The sequence below is a fragment of the Ctenopharyngodon idella genome, chromosome 19, assembly GCF_019924925.1.
Source record: "Ctenopharyngodon idella isolate HZGC_01 chromosome 19, HZGC01, whole genome shotgun sequence".
Lineage (NCBI taxonomy): Eukaryota > Metazoa > Chordata > Actinopteri > Cypriniformes > Xenocyprididae > Ctenopharyngodon > Ctenopharyngodon idella.
Window position 1 is genome coordinate 28,733,502 of NC_067238.1, and position 19,875 is coordinate 28,753,376.

The 19,875-nt window shown below is 38.8% G+C and overlaps 1 protein-coding gene and 1 long non-coding RNA gene across 6 annotated transcripts in view; one reads left to right on the plus strand and one right to left on the minus strand.

The window, feature by feature from the left end:
- LOC127501266 (uncharacterized) overlaps positions 1-5,685 on the minus strand; it is a 33,532-nt gene extending 27,847 nt beyond the window's left edge. For all 4 annotated transcript variants that reach the window (XR_007926572.1, XR_007926571.1, XR_007926573.1 and 1 more), the window contains exons 1-4: positions 5,611-5,685; positions 2,985-3,102; positions 1,659-1,737; positions 1,343-1,533 (exon numbers count right to left, since the gene is read on the minus strand). This is a non-coding gene — a long non-coding RNA (uncharacterized LOC127501266). The remainder of the gene's footprint in view (positions 1-1,342; positions 1,534-1,658; positions 1,738-2,984; positions 3,103-5,610) is intronic.
- On the plus strand, positions 1,097-19,191 carry col1a2 (collagen, type I, alpha 2). 2 transcript variants are annotated; one of them, XM_051873166.1, is made up of 49 exons: positions 1,097-1,315; positions 3,905-3,938; positions 4,186-4,269; positions 4,664-4,720; positions 4,960-5,004; positions 5,214-5,267; positions 5,358-5,411; positions 5,504-5,557; positions 5,649-5,702; positions 5,886-5,939; positions 6,541-6,585; positions 6,701-6,799; positions 6,904-6,957; positions 7,155-7,253; positions 7,340-7,384; positions 7,933-8,031; positions 9,009-9,062; positions 9,170-9,277; positions 9,630-9,683; positions 10,415-10,513; positions 10,694-10,747; positions 10,903-11,001; positions 11,088-11,141; positions 11,258-11,311; positions 11,411-11,464; positions 11,988-12,041; positions 12,290-12,334; positions 12,427-12,525; positions 12,603-12,710; positions 12,837-12,890; positions 12,980-13,033; positions 14,075-14,128; positions 14,310-14,363; positions 14,512-14,619; positions 14,821-14,874; positions 14,968-15,021; positions 15,145-15,306; positions 15,399-15,506; positions 15,599-15,706; positions 15,792-15,845; positions 16,016-16,123; positions 16,207-16,260; positions 16,349-16,456; positions 16,569-16,622; positions 16,710-16,817; positions 17,035-17,281; positions 17,386-17,570; positions 17,687-17,929; positions 18,185-19,191. In XM_051873166.1, the coding sequence occupies exons 1-49, from the start codon at positions 1,242-1,244 to the stop codon at positions 18,329-18,331; spliced, it is 4,059 nt and encodes a 1,352-aa protein (XP_051729126.1). In that variant the 5' UTR covers positions 1,097-1,241; the 3' UTR covers positions 18,332-19,191. The 2 variants fall into 2 exon arrangements, with proteins under 2 accessions (XP_051729126.1, XP_051729127.1); XM_051873167.1 differs by lacking the exon at positions 1,097-1,315 and having other exon boundaries at positions 3,903-3,938.
- Positions 19,192-19,875: the final 684 nt, after the last annotated feature.

Here is a 19,875-nt window from a genome sequence, read left to right on the forward strand (position 1 = left end):
GCCTTACTTTATCAGATGAAACATGATGACAATGTAATATTTTTAAAGTAATTTTGGGGGTCTTAAGGGGTCATCACTATTGTTCTTGTCACATGACAACAAAATGGCTTCCTGCATGTCAGTTATGCCACACTGACTTTTCCACACTGATTTGCAGGAGAAATGTTTACATATATATATGTATGTATATATATGTGCTGCTCCACTGCATACTTTCTTAAGAAATAAAAATAAAATTATAAATGAATACAAATGTCAAACTACTCAAAAATTTTCTTTTTCCAACAATTTCAGTCCTTTAATGTCTTTTTGACTTTTTCTTTGAACAGTTATTCCAACCATTCTTATTTTAAGCCCTACAAAAATATCATGACTTTATTCATAACCTAAAAACTTTCATCACTGAAGAGTAGTCATTTTTGCCTGAATTTAATTTTTAATGTAACTCTGAATAACCAGGAAGAAAGATCGCCATGTCACTGACCCACATAGTTTACAAAAGCTTTACTGGAGGCAAAAACAATACTAACTGCACACTGTGGCCAACCTTTATAATTAATAGTCTGCACATAAAAAAGAAAAATGTTTCAGTGTGTGATATCAACACTGCAAATGCATTTAAGTGCGAAAAAAAAAGCAAAAAGATGCAGTTCCGTTTAAACACACGCGCATATTGACGGCCTGATCATAGTGATGTGCGTTTTCACAGTGTCTAAGACTGACTCATAACGAGTATTCTTCAGTTAGATAGGCTATATCTCCCGCTAATTCGGGGTCAGAAGCGCATTATGAAGATGCGTCAAATGCGTAAAATGTGCCATAGGTGCCCGCTTGACGCGCTCGGACCCATCCATCCCATTGAAAAGCCTGAGAAAAACGGAAAGCTTTTCTCTTTTAAACCTCGACCATGTCCACGTCCTCAAAAGAATGGATCTAATTAAAACGTTGTACTCGTCATCATTGTCAGAGCATTGCCAAAGTCTGAGAGAGAGAGAGGCAGGGATGAGGGCAGTACTAGGATGAGAGTCATATAGAGTCTCTCTCTCCCATTGGTTTGGGGGCTCACTCTGGACACGCAGTCAAGGGAACCTCCTGCCATATAAATAGGGCTGGTTGCTCTTTATTATTCTAGCATCACGGCAGCAGGTTCCTGCTAAGTTTGGAGTTTATACCACAACTGTATGCCTGCTTGAGTTAAACCAGGGCACTGCAGCACAAGGAGTCTGCATGTCGGTTTAGACATGCTCAGCTTTGTGGATACCAGGATTCTGTTGCTGCTTGCAGTGACTTCGTACCTAGCATCATGTCAATGTAAGTCTGAAATATGCTTTTTTTGTCTTACCAAGGATCTTAAGGCTTTTTCTTTCTTCTTCTACTGGATTTGCTCCGCTTGTTTGGTTGAACCTTGCTGGGAAATTACCTCAAGGAAAGCTAGAACTACATCTGAAGAATTGAGGCGTTTCCTTTTGGCATTCCACTGTAAAATCCAGCGGATCTTTTTAATGGATACTTCGTGGTCTTGGATATTTTCATCTGTTGCGATTGAGAAACGGAAACACATGGCATAGTTATCAAAAACTATTATCAAAAAAGTTTAAAATGTAAATATAGACGGACAGCTGGTTAAACGTGTTTAGTTTATGGTCAGGGCGCTGTACCTCATCTTTGTCCCAGACTCCAGGAGTGTTTTTTTAATTATGGGGGGGTCTGTAAAATCTGCCCCCTGCTGGCTGAAGTCTGTAACAACCAATTTAAGCAACATCATATAAAATTTACTGATTTAAATTCTTATTTAAATGAACTCTTTTCAGTGTAAAAAGCAATAGTTATTACTTTAAATAATCCCAAGTGTTAAGATATATCTGCAGAGTGACTTCAAATATAGGCCTATCATAAAGTAGAATTATGCCTCTAAAACACAAAAGTGTTTTAAAACGAGCTGATTTAATAAAATATTCTTACCTTTTAATATTTTATAGATTATCTTTAGAAAACAACGACATTTGGCATTTAATGTGGCATTAGGTCATTACTCAGTAGTCAAATACGCCACCTGGTGGAGAATAAACGACATGACACGTAGCTGCTCCTACTGGATAAACACTATTTAGTTCAGTGGGTGTCACAGTTGGCACTGCAACCGGAAGGCCTAAGCATGTAAACAATACCTGATAACATCTATAGGGTTAGTATTACCTGACAACCTCCAATGCATGTCACTCACTTGCTAAAATAAATCAATAAATACATTCAAATTTATAAAAAAAAAAAACACATCAATACAGTATTATATTATATATACAAAGGGACTATATAAATAATCAAAAGATTGCATATTTGTAAATTCACTTGCTCAAATTTACTATGATTACTTTATTTGAACTCAAATTAATCAGCACTTAATTAGTAAATTAATTAAGTACAAAAATAAGTTTATTAATTAGGAATAATTTTATGCTTTGGGATATAATTTTTTAGACACTACACAGTTTTTACATCCATTCATACAGGTGCTCAATCATAAGAATAAATTTAACTGCAAGTTATTAATCTTTTAAGGTTTTACAGCAAAAGACAGACAAATGCTCAAAATTAAATCCAGACCTACTAAAATTCGATCCTCTCATTTTAGCAACAATGCAAAAAAAATAATAAAAAGGCATAATTCTCTTCCTGTCATTACTATTTTACATTGATTTTTGCATGTAAGGATATTGTATTTGTAATAAACATTTACAGTATTGTTTTATTCTTCTGAAATGCTTACATTGAGTGAAGCCTAGAATAATAAATAGACATGTCTGGTTTTTATAAATGTTACAGTATTTCAACAATTTGTGGAGTGCATAACTCTAATCGATCACCTCTGTCTTCCCCTTTCTCTCTCTGTTTTTCTGTTCTCTTCCTCCACCCCCATCTTCATCATACAGCGGTCAGTACACTCGGCATGAAGTTATTTCAATTGTATTAATAGAGATATTTACCTTATCTGATCCCAAATCTCCAAACGGATGATGATATTCGGTGAACAGATCCTTTGGCCAATCTCAAACACACCAGAGCATTTGGGATTATCGTAATTTCTGGGTTTTTCCTTCTTGCCTGTGACGGGAAGGAGGAAAACAGTCCATTGGCTCAAGCAAATGTCAGTGAAACTAGAGACCACCTTATCCTGCCTACCAGACAGCCTGGGCACAATGGACCTTTTTAGATGGCCTGCTCAAGAGGTGGACTCAAAGTAACAAAATCAACATGCCGCAGAAATTCCTCTAACCTGGTGGATTTCGCCCAGCAGTTCCCTCAAGTGGACATGCGAAGCATAGATTATTGAAATTGGCATAAATATGGCATATTATTTGGGATTGAGTCAAACTGCTCACCTGAATATCACATAACAGTAATGATCACCAACAACAGAAGGTGCTTAAAGGAGCATAAACTTCAGTGGGACAGACTCAACGTCCTGTTGACTAGGCCTGTGTGCTCCTTAAAACACCTTTGTTGCTACCTTCATTAATATCTAATATTAATTTCAGGCATGCAGTCAATAGTATTTACTGGACAGTGCATGTTATAACTCTTTTTGCAGAATAATTTGCATGTTTGTAGTTTGAAGAACACAAGAAATGCTTTTAATATGAGCTACTGCACATCACATGACAGATGGAATAAATAAATCCTGTATTTATTTATTCTCTTTTCTATGTGCAGTTATACAAAGGTTATGCTTTATGGTGATGAATGTAGCATAGCATATCTAACCAACTCAAACCTGCACCCAAAATGCACCCTGCACATGCATATGAAAAGCAAGTGTTCTTCAAATGAAGGTCTTAATAAAGATGTTAGACTTTAAAACATAGGTCTCTGCCTGTTGTCTGATTATACTTTTCTATAAACAGAGCCCCAGGGGACCAAAAGGACCCAGAGGTGAGAGGGTAAGTTCATACCGTCATTTTTCAGCATTATAGTTATATTTAAAATAGGCTAAATGGTACATTTCAGAGCATTATTACAAGGTGTTTGACTTACTCATTATCTATAATGACATATGGACAGGAAAAAGCTTTCACTACATTGGCATAGTGGCTAGTTCACGTCAATACTACAGATTTACCTCACATTTTAAAACATTAGAGCAATCACAACTTGCTTAATTTTGTTATTTATACTTGTTCTACACAGGGTCCTAAAGGACCCGATGGAAAACCCGGCAAACCTGGACTTCCTGGGCCTGCCGGCCCTCCTGGCCCCCCTGGTCTTGGTGGAGTAAGTTTCTGTTTTAAACAAAAAACTTTTCCAGACACATGAACCTGTTTTTTACATAGCGGTTGAGTGATTAAAGCTTGTGGGTAGTTATATTCGAGGCTCATGCTCCTCCCGTTAACCCATGACCGAGTCATATTTAACATTTGACCTTTAACCTTTGCCCTGAACCTTGGCTTCAAAATGGCTGTGAGCTGTATATAGGACAGAAACAGTTTCATAATTTAAGTATGAAATAAAAAAAAAAACATTTAGAGAATGTTTTGTGCCTTCCAATTTTTTCTAAATACTTTTTTTAATGATAGTGGAATATTAAGTTCAGTATTTTAAAGTTAAAATATTCTAATACTGAATTAAAATAATATTTTGCTAAATATTTGCTCAATTACTTTTGTAGAACTTTGCTGCTCAATATGATGGCGCGAAAGGAATTGAAGCCGGCCCTGGACCAATGGTGAGTTCGTATCAGTTTCAGTTGCATTTCAGTTGTGAATCCTTTCTGTTAATATTAAATATATTAATATTAAGTTTATATTAACTGTGTATTAAATACTTCGGTACTAAAGTAAAGACTTTTTTTGCTGTATTACTGTTGCAGTGTCCATAGATTGGACCTTTACATTTTTGATAGGCCAACATTCATCATAATAGTTTTCAGGCCACTCATGTTTACTTTCACTTTCACTTTCTCAGGGTTTGATGGGACCCAGAGGCCCATCTGGACCTCCCGGTGCCCCTGTGAGTATTTCATTCTTTTTAACTGGATTGCAAATGTAGATTTGATTGTCTCAATAAAAATGTAAATACAACTGAGTGATTTAGAGTAAATTATCAGTTCAATAATCAGTCATTTCATCAAATATCATTTTGCATATAGCCTGTGAGTATTTATGGCTCTAAAAAACTAAATGTGACATTCCTTTATTCCTTTTCCCATGAATATATAGGGACCTCAAGGATTCCAAGGACATGCTGGTGAGCCCGGAGAGCCAGGACAAGCTGTAAGTACTCTTGGTCAACACTATTTCACACAGTTTGAAAATGACCTTTGAACTTAAAAGCTGATTTTTCCCTCTGTCATTTCATTACAGGGAGCTGTTGGTTCTCGTGGTCCTCCTGGACCTCCTGGCAAAAATGGTGAAGATGTGAGTGCTACAATATACTGAAACGATGCATTAACTTCAGCCATTTATACACTTTGTTAGTCTTGACCTCCTCTTTTATATTTCTCTCTAAGGGTAACAACGGCAGACCTGGAAAACCTGGAGATAGAGGAGCACCTGGAGCACAGGTAAGGGCATCAAAATTGACTTTTTTGTTTAAACCAAGCATGTTTGTATCTACCTCAGTAAGGAGCTTCATCTTTGCTCTTTCTTCTACAGGGTGCTCGTGGTTTCCCCGGAACTCCTGGACTTCCTGGCATGAAGGGACACAGAGTAAGTGCTTAGTGTTGATTACTGACGAAAAGACATTGTTAGCTTTTAGCCATCAATTCCAACATTTCTCATACTGAAGTGAGAGCTTACATGTAGTTTCAAGGGCTTACAGAGACGAACAAGTTTTGTAAGTAATCTCCTTAGTAGCCATCTTAATTTTGATCTTGATTTCTTGCTCATCAGGGTTACACTGGCCTTGATGGACGCAAAGGAGAGCCTGGTGCAGCTGGTGCTAAGGTAATAATCACACATCATATAAAAGTTTAGCACCCTAAAGTTTGTGTGTTTGTTTGTTTTTAATGCCATGGCTGCTTCTGTGGCTATTTTCATGGCGAGAAAAAAATGTGATAAAATTATATCAAGTTTTTACAATTTATTTTTGCTAAAAACTTGGTTTAACTTAGTTTCTTCCAAAATATTAACTGAATAAAATAGGTTTCTCACAGGGTTAAACCCAGCACAACCTAAAAAAACATGCTCCAAACGTGCTAATACGAAAAACTTGTGTGTCTTAGCACTCTAAAGCATCTCAGACTATAAAGAAATTAACCTGCCACTTATTCATAAAGTAATTCAGTTTAGTGGAATCGAAGTGCAATTCAAGCCAACTTTCATGTATGCATGAAAGAAAGTGCACTTGCTAATGCTTTACATAAAAAAAATTTGTTTTATGTTTTTACACTCTGACTTGTGAAGATTTTATGTATAAAAGATGCTATAAAAATAACATGCATTATTATTATTGACAATATTACTCATACTCTAGAGCCCATTTAATGAATAACTTCAAATCTATTGTGCCATTTTCTAAAGGCTTACATTTGTCTCTTTTCATCAGGGTGAGAATGGTGCTCCTGGATCAAACGGAACCCCCGGACAGAGAGTAAGTCAAATATTATTATTTTCTCAGTCATATAAAAATGTTTAATGCATATCCCAATACACACCTACTTCATCTCTTCATCTTCAGCTCATATCTCATTCCTCTTGTTGCACAGGGCGGTCGTGGTCTTCCTGGTGAGAGAGGTCGTGTTGGACCTTCTGGCCCAGCTGGTGCTCGCGGTGCTGATGGCAACACTGGTCCTGCTGGCCCTGCTGTGAGTGGACTGGCTGCCCTTTGACCCTTCTGTCTCCTAAAATGTGCCTTATGGCGTAATCCTGAAGTATTCTAGTAGAAGTAACACATTTTCTCTCCTCTCAGGGTCCTTTGGGATCAGCTGGTCCTCCCGGTTTCCCTGGTGCTCCTGGACCTAAGGTATGAGTGACAGCTGGTGAATTCAAAACTAAATTTGACATTAAAAGAATGTGCCAGAAGATAAGCTAATACTGGCAGTTCATATCATTTGATTAGATCTCATGCTCTACTTATATAATATCTTTCCTTAATTTATCATAGCAACCGTCCTTCTTTTGAAATCTGTAATTTACAATGTCTATAATAATATTTCACAGGGAGAAGTTGGACCTGCTGGTCCCTCTGGCCCATCTGGACCTCAGGGACAAAGAGGAGAGCCAGGCACGAATGGTGCTGTGGGCCCAGTTGGACCCCCTGTAAGTGCATTTTAAATAGTTTGCAGATAAATTCGTCTGATTTTCATGATATAAAAAATAATCTGTCTCTCTTTGTACTTTTACAGGGTAATCCTGGTGCTAACGGTATCAATGGTGCTAAGGGAGCAGCTGTGAGTTTCCATACATTTTATACTACTTAATTTGAACTAAATATGTTCACAAGAAATGTACTAATTATGCAACTGAATTATGGTAAATAATTGCCAAATAGTTTGTATTAGAATTATTTTTTGCAGTATTTTAAATGCACTATGTAACTTTTTTGTTCAAAATTGACAATGTCTATAATGAGCGAGTACATCATGAATCCATCTTCCAAACCGTGTTTTTTTCTTTTCCTGAATAACTATGGTATGCCTATAATAAGTGCTTATATTCGACAACCGCTGGAGTAGCCCAGTACCTGCGTGACTCGTCATAGACATAAACAGAGAAGATGCATGCAGTTAACATAGTAACATAGTGTACCTTTAAGTTTAAAACTAGCTTAAGTGTCAAAATTCATCGTAAAACAGATGACTTTGCATTTACTCTACTGTCTAAACTTGACTCACTGAAAGCAGTGTGCTTTATCTTAAAGTAACACTTCTATGTATCCAACCTTTGTAAATGTTAGTTCTTCTTAGTTTTTTAAATATATTTCTGATGTCTTTCACAGGGACAACCCGGAGTTGCTGGTGCCCCTGGTTTCCCTGGCCCTAGAGGAGGCCCTGGCCCCCAGGGACCTTCTGGAGCCTCTGGCCCAAGAGGTCTTGCTGTGAGTACCATGTGATTCATCACAATGTGTATTAATGATGTACCCAATTGTTAGCAGCCATTTTGGGGTTTTGGCTGGAAAGTTTTAGAGAACTTTAAAGGCCTGTTCACACCAAGAACGATAAATATAAAGATATATGTAACGATAACTACATTAGCGTCCACAACAAAGTACGATATCGTTCTGTTTATTCTAAGCGCATGCTGCAGGTTTGTCATCTGCTGCTTTAAATGTTACAGAATGGATTCTGATTGGCTGTCAATTATTTTTATCATTCATCAGCTGGAAAAATGGTTCTGAAAGTGAATCCAACGATTTCATTTCTCTGTGCCGTTATCGTTATAGCTGTGCTGTAAACTCTGCTATTATTTTACATTTAGGACAATTTTTAGAACTATATCTTTATGGTTATCATTACAGTTAATGTCCTTGGTGTGAATGGGCCTTAACAGATTCATTATCAAAAATTCTGACATGGAGAAAAAGCAGCTTTCATGTGAAATAATCCAGGTTTATATTTTTAAAAAGGACACGTTTTCAGTTGATAACACACCCACACCTAGACAGCGATCCAAAATTGCACAACAATCATGATATGGAAGTATTTTGCAGTCAAATTTATATTACATAGACCAACAGTAACCTAATTACATAGGTCTTTAGCTTTGTACATTCATTTTTATTTAAACAATATTTTAAAAAATAGTTTTGAGACTAGATGCTAATCAAAAGTATCACAAATTGAGCGAGGAACAGTTTAATCATTTATTATACATTAAAGGTAGTATGAAGGTTATTCTATTAAGTCATCCCAATTTAAACTTTTCTGTTGCGGTTTGGTTTTGTTTTTCATTTCGGTGTATCTCTGCTGTCTATTCTTTGTTCATTCATGAATTTTTAACAATGAATTTCTGATTTGTACATCTCATAAGTGGAACACTGAAACAGTCTAACCTTTGAACTGTTTTGCTGCTCAGGGTGACCCTGGACCCGTTGGAGTGAAGGGAGATTCTGGTGTCAAGGGTGAGCCTGTAAGTAAACACACTTTCAAGCATCTCAACATATTTTATAAAGCATGCAGTTGGTGCTCTAGCTGAATGCCCTTGTTCACTTCCTTTTTTTCCTGCTTCCTGTACAGGGTAGTGCTGGTCCTCAGGGACCCCCTGGTCCTTCTGGTGAAGAGGGCAAGAGAGGTTCAACTGGAGAGCAGGGATCTACTGGACCCTTGGGAATGCGTGGACCTAGAGTAAGTTTGATCTTGTTTTCATCCATTGCAAGTGTCAGAAAGAGAATGGTCATAAAAGCTTGACTATCGTTATTAGAGTACTATAGGGACAAAAACAAAATAATAAAAATGTATGATCACCACTTTTGGTTGGTTAAAAGGACAAGGAACAGATCTGAAAGAAAAAGTACAAGAGGTACAGAACAACAGTACAGAAAATAAAAAAAAATACAGTGGATTAAGTGAGAATAATGCATCTATTGAACTTGATGCTATGGTTAATTGTTAGCATAAAATATGCTCATATATGTAATAGGTTATGGGTTTTTATTATTTATTTTTATTAATCTATGTACATTTATGTTTCCTGCAGGGAGCTGCTGGTACTCGTGGTCTGCCTGGTCTGGCTGGAAGATCGGGCCCAATGGTAAGATTCAAGTGATATTAAACATCCTGTTCTGTATTGAACCAAACTACAGTAGTGGCCAAAAGTGATGTCCGGAGAGGATATTTGTTTTTAATGACCCTACTAGTTTGATTAAACCATCAAAATATGAGAAAAATCTCTTATATTTTGTAAATATTTTAAATATGAGGGAAGAACAAAATACTAAACTTGGTTAAGGTATTTATCTGACAAAATGATTTGGCTACAGGTTTTATTTTACTATGCAAAAAATGCATAAAACACAAAAAGCTAAAAGGAAAAAAATATTTATTTAATATTTAGTTGTTCTCTCTTGTTTTTGCATGTGTTCATAATTTCTTTGTATGAAAGCCTGGCCAAAAATTATGTACACACAATTTGGCATGTTTCATTGCGTTATCACAAATAAAACTATTGACTACAAGCATATGCAATATGCTTACAAAATCTTTAACAAATTTTTAATAATATTTGAATAAAGGGTGAAGATGTCAATTTTTCTACGCAGGACATCACTTTTGCTCACTAGTATATGTATATATACAATCGCACTGTCATTTAGCTGCTTTGGAAAAGCATAGATCGCTAATCTTAAGGTCATTTAAAAATAAATTTAAAATAAATAAAACTAAATAATATATTTACATAATGATAGTCTCTAAAAATCCATGCAGTTTCACATTGTTCTGATGCTTTTTTAAAACACTAACCTTTGGAATCTTGTACCTCAGGGCATGCCTGGTGCCCGTGGTGCCACTGGTGCCCCTGGAGCCCGTGGACCTCCTGGAGATGCTGGTCGTGCTGGTGAGCCTGGTCTTCTTGGAGCCAGAGTGAGTATCACAATTAGCCTCCCACTACTTTTTATCTGTTCACTCCATTATGACAAGGAAAATCTGTAGACTACAAAGCAAGACACATATGAAATACACCTAATCTCTACAATTCTACAAGTACATTTTGAGATCAGTCATTCTTGATATAAACAACACCTTCATCTTATATCTTTTCAGGGTCTCCCTGGTAGCCCTGGCAGTTCTGGACCCCCTGGAAAGGAAGGACCTGCTGTGAGTACAATCGCAGTTTATATTTTTGAGTTACCCAAAGTAATTTCTGAAAACATGCAATGAAAAAAATTGAAAGCAATGACAAAAAATATTATTCATATTATGAGCATTGTGCTTTGTGTGCACTCATCACCAATTTATATGCCATATTCTAGGGTCCCGCTGGTCAAGATGGTCGCTCTGGCCCCCCTGGACCAACTGGACCCAGAGGCCAGCCTGGTAATATTGGATTCCCCGGTCCTAAGGGACCTTCTGTAAGTAATGACTCTATTTTGTGCATTTCATCTTTATTTAGAGCTTCAAAAAGTACCATTGAGCTTATCAATAAACCTCCTTGCAGGGCGAGCCTGGCAAGCCTGGTGAGAAGGGACCTGCTGGCCCAACTGGACTGAGAGTAAGTATTTTCAGAGAGAGAGAGAGAGGAATATATGCTATTCATCAGTATCATTCTCAAGGAGCAACTTATTGATTATTGAGCTGCTCTGATTCAGTTCCTTACTTTTCACTTAGGGTCAACCTGGTCCTGATGGTAACAACGGCCCTGCTGGTCCCGTCGGACTTGCTGTAAGTAGGCCATCTTAAATTTTTTGAAAAAACTATCTATGTGGATTAGCACATGATCACTTTTTCTTAGTGGTAACAGATTGTTGTCTTCTCATTTAGGGTGCCCCAGGTGAGAAAGGAGAGCAGGGACCCTCTGGTGCTCCTGGTTTCCAGGTGAGTGTCACGTCATGCCTGCTGAAACTTTTACAAGCATTTTTTGAAGATTATATATGGTCTTCATTCAAACGTAAACTTTGCTAAAAGTACTTAAGTTAAATCTAAGAAGTGTTTCTCAAACTTTCTTGTCTTATGTACACCCATAACCCTATCTGTAGGGCTCAAGTACCCTCTATTTACAGCAAATGTGGCCAGAAACATGTTCCTTTTAACTTATATTACGCTGTGTATTCTTTAGCATAATCATAAATATTATTAAAGCGGTTGTTATTACAATGACTGACTTATAAACAAAAAACAATCAATACAGTGGGTGAAAAACTTAGTTCACAGGCAGTTGTAAGCAATGCAGACAAACGCAAAATCAAAAGGTTTCCATGTAGCCCTTGGGTTTACCCATGGTTGGGAATCACTGTCATAGACAAATAGCATAAGATAAAGTTGTAATAGTCTTGTATGCATTCTACCCATTTATCTAGTGACTTCTCAACAACTTATGTCGCTCATTCAACTTTAACAGGGTCTTCCTGGCCCCGCTGGACCCGTTGGTGAGGCTGGCAAGCCCGGAGATAGAGTAAGTTTTTGTCACGATGAACATCTTGCATTCAATATATAATGAAAATAAATATAAATTACTTAACACTAAATATTTGGTGATAATGAGTCAATTCTTACTTTAGAGCATGTTTTACCCATATTTTATTGGAGAATGAGAATTTATTGTTCTCAAAGCTCAGCTGCTATGCAGCTTATGCAGTTATTCACTTTCATAATATTGGATGTCATGCAAATAATTTACAAATATTCAACATCTCTCAACAGGGTATCCCTGGAGATCAAGGTGCATCAGGACCTGCTGGCGTGAAGGTGACCTACCTATCTCAGATTTCTTGTTGTGTGTTTATTTTCACATTCAGGAGAATAAATGACTGTTCTTCCTCCCTTTTATCACTGTTTAGGGAGAGCGTGGTAACCCTGGACCCGCTGGTGCTGCTGGCGCTCAGGGACCCATTGGGGCTCGTGGCCCTTCTGGTACTCCTGGCCCTGATGGAAACAAGGTAGGTATACGTGTTACCACACGTCATCCAGACAGATCATTTATACGAGTATAACTGACAAAATATGTATTCTACAGGGAGAGCCTGGTGCAGTTGGAGCTGCTGGTGCCCCTGGACACCAGGGAGCTGCTGGCATGCCTGGTGAGCGTGGTGCTGCTGGCACCCCTGGACCTAAGGGAGAGAAGGTATGTGTTAGAGCAAAGCTCATGGTCTCCATAATGATGAAACTGCTTTGGTGAGAAATTTCGATGTACTTGTACACCAAACCTATATGACTTCTAGCTGACTGAAAACATTTATCTAATACACAGGGTGAACAAGGATACAGAGGACTAGAGGGCAACGCTGGAAGAGATGGTGCCCGTGTAAGTATACCATGTACCTTTTCTCATTTTATATTTAATAGCAAAATTGCATACATTTTGATTCTGTGGTACTTTTCTTTAATTTACAGGGTGCTCCTGGACCCAGTGGACCCCCTGGACCCGCAGGTGCTAATGGTGACAAGGTAAAGAGCATTTTCTCAGCTGTTATGTGTGATCAAAGCAGAGAATCAAAAGCGACACCATAAAAATGAATATATTTAATGGCATGCCTCTAACAGAACATTAAAAAAGATTCTTACGTTCTCAAGGGGCACGTAATTTGCCTCCTTGACCCACTACTTGAAGAAGAAACCCCTGCTGGCAATTGTCACAATGTGGCTAAGATGAAGAGAATCACTTTATAAATTCAAACAATATTCCACCATTCAAAAACACTTTAGGTTAATGCCATGATATGATCATGGCATATCATTTTCAATGTTTTTTATTTGATTATAACCTACAATCTCTGGAAATATTTAACAATGGTGATCAACAGTGTATGATTCTTACTATATGATAAACAGCAATCAAACTTTGCTGCATTTTTTTAAATCAGATTTTTACTCCTCACGAATGACACATATCTGTTTTTAGATGACAGTGTAAACAGAAAAAATGACACATTTTCATTTCTGATACTGACAATTCTGTTCTAGACCACTTGCACATGTAAACAAATTAGAAACATGTACGTGTTTTTCTTTTTCATCAAAGTGATGCACATGAAGCACTACACAAGTGCAAAACATACATTTAAAAATATATATTGATGTGCATATTAAGGTCTCATATGTGGCTCTGAACAGTGAAAACAGCTGAAATGCCAATGCACTGATTTAAGACTGGAAGTCCAATGTTCTTCTAATTTCTTATGACAAAAATATACTAAATGTCTAGTACTCTGAAATTTGTTCGGCATGATTAAGGTGTTTTAGGACTCTCTCAAATTTAGAACAAATGGGCCACATTTAATTAATTTGAACAGCTTCACAAAAAAATGGAATAGGGACTACTTTTGGCATGAATGTAGCCGAACTGTTCTGATGGATCTCCAAAATGATTTGAATGACAACTACTTCCTTGGGACTTGGGACAGTTAATTAACTTGGAAGAATGGCAAAAGTACAAAAAGTATTTGTAAAGATAATTTTGATCAAACTTCCCTTTGTGTTCTCTTTCAGGGTGAGACTGGCTCCTTCGGTCCTCCTGGACCAGCTGGTGCTCGTGGTGCTCCTGTGAGTATTATGACCATTTTTTTAATCACACATTGTCACATTTATCACACATTGATACCATGATCCTTTCAATCATACAAATTGTCCAAAATTGAGGAACTGACTAGAAAAAAAGAACTGTGCATAAGCTATAATTCACTTCAGAATCAAGCATTCATGCTCGTCTTGTCTTGTCTTTTAGGGGGAGCGTGGTGAGTCTGGCCCTGCTGGACCTTCCGGTTTTGCTGGACCCCCTGTAAGTCCACATGAATTCTGCTAAAGTCTGCTACTAAAGAACGCTTCTTAGCGATTCATACATTAGATTTAAAAGCTTAAATCAGCTTTTTAAAAAACTCTGAACAGACATGCAGTGAAAACTGACAGGGACACAATGTGTCTTGTAGGGTGCTGATGGCCAGACTGGACAAAGAGGTGAGAAAGGACCTGCTGGTGTAAAGGGAGACGCTGGACCTCCTGGCCCTGCTGGTCCCGCTGGCAATACTGGACCCCTCGTAAGTTTGAGACTACATTTAATATGGCACATTTACTGGCGAAGAAACGTGCTTAACTGAGACTTTACTTCTTGGGTATAATTGTAGTAGTATTGATAAATTATGTCTCAGTTAAGGATTTCTAGTCAACACTTCCAAGGAAGGATTTATATACCTCTTTTGTGATTTTGAACTTGTTTTAAATGTCTTGTGTGTCTTTAGGGTCCTTCTGGTCCTGTTGGCCCACCTGGTGCCCGTGGTGACAGTGGTCCCCCTGTAAGTATGCTTTTATGAGTTTATGGAGTTTTTGTTTGTTTTGTTGTGTGACATTTACTACATGTGACCCATGAATTTCTGGCTCTATCCTAGGGTCTGACTGGCTTCCCTGGTGCTGCTGGCAGAGTTGGACCTCCTGGTCCTTCTGTGAGTAATATCAGATAACTATAAATGAACTTGTTCTGACCTAAAACTCTGCTTGCTTCATTTCAAGATATAATACTATCTTTATGGTCTCACATGAAATCTGGTTTTCTTCCCAACCATTAGGGTATTGTTGGACCTGCTGGTCCCACTGGTGCTCCTGGAAAGGATGGCCCACGTGGTGCTCGTGGTGATGTTGGCCCTGCTGGTCCCCCAGGAGAGAATGGAATTATTGGACCCCCAGGTCTGGCTGGTGAGAAGGGATCTCCTGGAGAGTCTGGCGCACCTGTAAGTACTAGTTGAACAAGCCAGACCGTGTTAATTGCGAAGTATTAAGTATATACTATGTCTCATGATAAACTTGTTCTGTTTAAAAATAGGGAGCACCTGGACTTGCTGGGCCTCAGGGTCAGCTGGGATCTCAGGGATTCAATGGTCTTCCTGGCTCCAGAGGTGACCGTGGTCTTCCTGGTGGCCCCGGTGCTGTTGTAAGTGCACTGAACAACGTCCTAATTGTGTCCGGTCAGGTCAAACTAACTTGTTACAAGGTAAATATTGATGATTTTTTTGTGTACTTTAGGGTGATGCTGGAAGAGTTGGCCCTGCTGGTGCCCCTGGTTCCCGTGGTCCCGCTGGTAACATTGGCATGCCCGGTATGACTGGTCCTCAGGGTGAGGCTGGACGTGAGGTGAGTAACAGTTTTACTTCATCTTAAGAATTTGCAGGGTACTTTTTCATACAATATTTACATATGCTTCTGTGTTGTTTTGTAGGGAAGCCCTGGTAATGATGGACCTCCTGGCCGTCCTGGTGCTGCTGGCCTTAAGGTATACAGCTCTGATATGAATTCTGACTACGCATTTATCCATACTGGTCCATCACTAGCTTATCGTAGGACTGTAGTCTTGTAATAAATCTTAAAAGTTTTATTACCAGAACAGATTGTGTTATATATAAATGACAAAAAGTAACTGAACTGGACTATTTCAACTGCCAGGGTGATCGTGGTGAGCCTGGTTCTCCTGGAGCCGCTGGACCTGCTGGCGCTCCTGGACCCAACGGACCATCAGGCGCTGTTGGCAGACCCGGAAACCGCGGTGAATCTGTATGTGTCACTGAACAAAACCACAGCATTTACTGAATTATAAACAAATAAACTAAACAATCTCTCATTTACACACCCTTCAGGGACCTTCTGGTTCTTCTGGCCCTGTTGGACCTGCTGGAGCAAGAGGTGCACCTGTAAGTCTGTCAGACAGAGTGACCCAGGAAAAAGCTTCTATGAAAGATTCTTCCATTTTAATTACTTTCTGTCTCTCTTGTTTAACAGGGCCCTGCTGGACCTCGTGGTGAGAAGGGTGTTGCTGGAGACAAAGGAGAAAGGGGCATGAAGGGACTTCGTGGACATCCTGGTCTGCAGGGAATGCCCGGACCCAGTGTAAGTGGCCCAATGTAACTTTGCTGATAATGTTCTGTTAGAACAGTTTGAACAGATTATTAATGAGCATCAAAAAGACTCCAGAACTAGAACAAATGTAACTGTCTTACAGGGTCCTTCTGGTGACAGTGGCGCTGCTGGTATTGCTGGTCCTGCTGGTCCAAGAGTAAGAAACTTTCCCATTCTCCAGACTTAAGATTTTATCATGAAATTGAGGAAATGAGCATAATGGTTGTCTGCAATTTGTCTTCAGGGCCCAGCTGGTCCTAATGGTCCCCCTGGTAAGGATGGTTCAAATGGCATGCCTGGTGCTATTGGACCCCCTGGACACCGTGGTCCTCCTGGTTATGTTGGACCTGCTGTAAGTAAATATACATTTGAGTATTTCTTTCGATTTTTCAATTCATGTTTCCAGAGACAACTAAGTCTGGACAATAAGACAACATAAGAAAACAAATACATGGAATACATATAATATAGAAAATACCATACCTTACCTTGAGATGGAATGCAGAGAAAACATGAAGTTGTAACCATAAATATGATATGTGGTTAATCAATGGTGTGTTTGACCGCAGGGTCCTCCTGGAACTCCTGGTCTTCCCGGACCCCCTGGCCAAGCTGGTGGAGGATATGACACATCTGGTGGCTATGATGAGTACAGAGCTGACCAGGCCTCTCTCAGGGCCAAGGATTATGAGGTGGATGCCACCATCAAGTCCTTGAACACTCAGATTGAGAATCTGCTTTCCCCTGAGGGCTCAAAGAAGAACCCTGCTCGTACCTGCCGCGACATCAGGCTGAGTCACCCAGAATGGAGCAGCGGTAAGTGACCAAAGCAATTTCAGGTCTTTCTTTTTCCAGTAGCTCTAACACTCTTACTGCTTCTGACTGTCCCTAATTATCTGTGTTGCTTTCTTCCCCTGTAGGATTCTACTGGATCGACCCCAACCAGGGCTGCACCATGGATGCCATCAAGGCTTACTGCGACTTTTCTACTGGACAGACCTGCATCCACCCCCACCCCGAGAGCATCCCACAAAAGAACTGGTACAGAAGCTCCCAGGAGAAGAAACACATTTGGTTTGGCGAGACCATCAATGGTGGTACTGAGGTAAGTCACAGTATTTCACAACAGTTGGGGAAGTCAGAAAGGACAAAATAAATTACTGTTCAAGATTTATAAAGAGAAAACAGTCTGAAGGTTGCATTCTGCCATTCTCTTTTCAGTTTTCTTACAATGATGAGACCCTGAGCCCACAGTCCATGGCTACTCAGCTGGCCTTCATGCGCCTGCTGGCTAACCAGGCAGTCCAGAACATCACCTACCACTGCAAGAACAGCATCGCCTACATGGATGCTGAGAATGGAAACCTGAAGAAGGCTGTGTTGCTGCAGGGCTCCAACGATGTGGAGCTCAGGGCGGAGGGCAACAGCCGCTTCACGTTCAGCGTCCTAGAGGATGGCTGCAGTGTAAGTTCTCTTTTTACACTTTGATTAAACAGACAAACTCTTCATCCACTTCGCAAAATCTATATTAATATTATACAATCACAGAGGATAGTGTTCAGTATGCATGTGAGACTGTCACATGTGAGACTGTCACAATTACATGAGCTAGCAGAGGCGGTCCATATATTTTTACATCACAGCATGTTTATGACAGTTTGATTTCTGTCAAAAAAGACGTCACTTAACATGTTTTGTCTCTTTGTTGCGTCCCTGCAGAGACACACTGGCCAGTGGAGCAAGACAGTCATTGAATACAGAACGAATAAACCATCTCGCCTTCCCATCCTCGACATTGCACCTTTGGACATTGGTGGCGCAGATCAAGAGTTTGGTTTGGACATTGGCCCAGTCTGTTTCAAATAAATAGACTCATGATAAATTAAACAAGAGAAAGAAAGAAAAAAGAAAAATCTCTGCCCTTCTTTCTGTGTTTTTTTATACTGAATGCTGATTTTTTCTGCAAATCCACTTGCTTAAGCTGGGCTCTATCGGAGAGGACCAATGGACTGAACGGAGCATTGCGCAATGCAAATTAATACAGCAGCCCAAAGAGACGCGGGATAACACCATGTTATGGGACATGTCATCATTTTGTAAAATAAAAGAAGTGTAATAAAACCAATGAAAGTATACATCACTTTGTGGTCTTTGTATATCTTCCAAAGAGGAAGTTTAAAACCACAATTTCCGTAAGGTTTAAACTACCTCATGTGTAAAGGAAAATAATAATCAACATCCTAGTTGTCACTAGTTGGTACTAAGGCTTCAAGTTCTGTCCTGTTTCAAAGGTGCTCCAATACTTGAAGCAGTGATATTATATGGTGCTAAACATGCAGCTGTGGAGAAAACCACTGTTACTGTATTACTTTGTATTGTCTCTGAGGAATATTGCACAGGTCCCCCTGATAACCCCATTTTTAAGCAGGTGGAATATTCCTAAACCTGATGTTTGTCTGGTTTTTACTTTTTGTTTCATTTGTTTTTGTTTTCTCAGAGTTTTGTTCGGATTTTTTTTTTATTTTTATTTTGTTCAGGCATTACATTCTTTTACGCCCCCAGTGTTAATACTGACAGCACAGTTCGTCCATTTTAAAGGGTTGCAGAGGCCTCTCTCTCAAAACAAACCACAAAGTTTATTGTACCTATTTTGTATATGTGAGATGTTTAAATAAATTGTGAAAAGTTCTGAAAATAAAGCATGTCCGATGTTCCGAAACACATTATTCTATGAGTTAAGTGCTTTAATGTTGAAAAAGATGTCTGACTTAATTGGACATTTTGGATGCCTTCCTGATTTCTAATTCTTAAATTGACTAGCAAAGGATTTTAATGTGTTTATTTTCAAAACATGAAATGGATTTTCTATTTTTTTCAAAGAATGGGTGTTTGTCTTAGCAAATATAACTTGGAGTCTTTTACCGTACGGAGCTTATTTTCCTCTGTTCTCAGTTATGACATGTTTTTTAGATGGCAAAATCTTTCTCACTTTTGGATCAAATAAAAAGGCAGTCACTGCAACTTGGCATGTTTGTATTTGTAGAGAATCCAAACATGTAGATTTTTACATAGAAAAGATAGCATTGAATGCTATACTTTGTTCGAGCACCAAATAGCATTCCCGCCAATCCCAAACAGAACAGGTTTCTTTTAGATGTTTAGGGTTATCCAACATCCCCACTCACATTCTTTTCATATATAATTTTTAAATGTCTCTCTCTCACTTATTTCAGGGCTAGTTTTTGATCTGACATAATACAGAGAATTTGCAAGGTTTTGACTGTTTAACATCTTGATAGAATCTGTTGAGGTTCAAGAGGGCTACTGTACATTTATTTGAAAGCATCCACTTCTGACCTAGCTCTGTGGCAGCCAATCCCAGAATCCCCTACTAAAGATAAGGGTTGTGT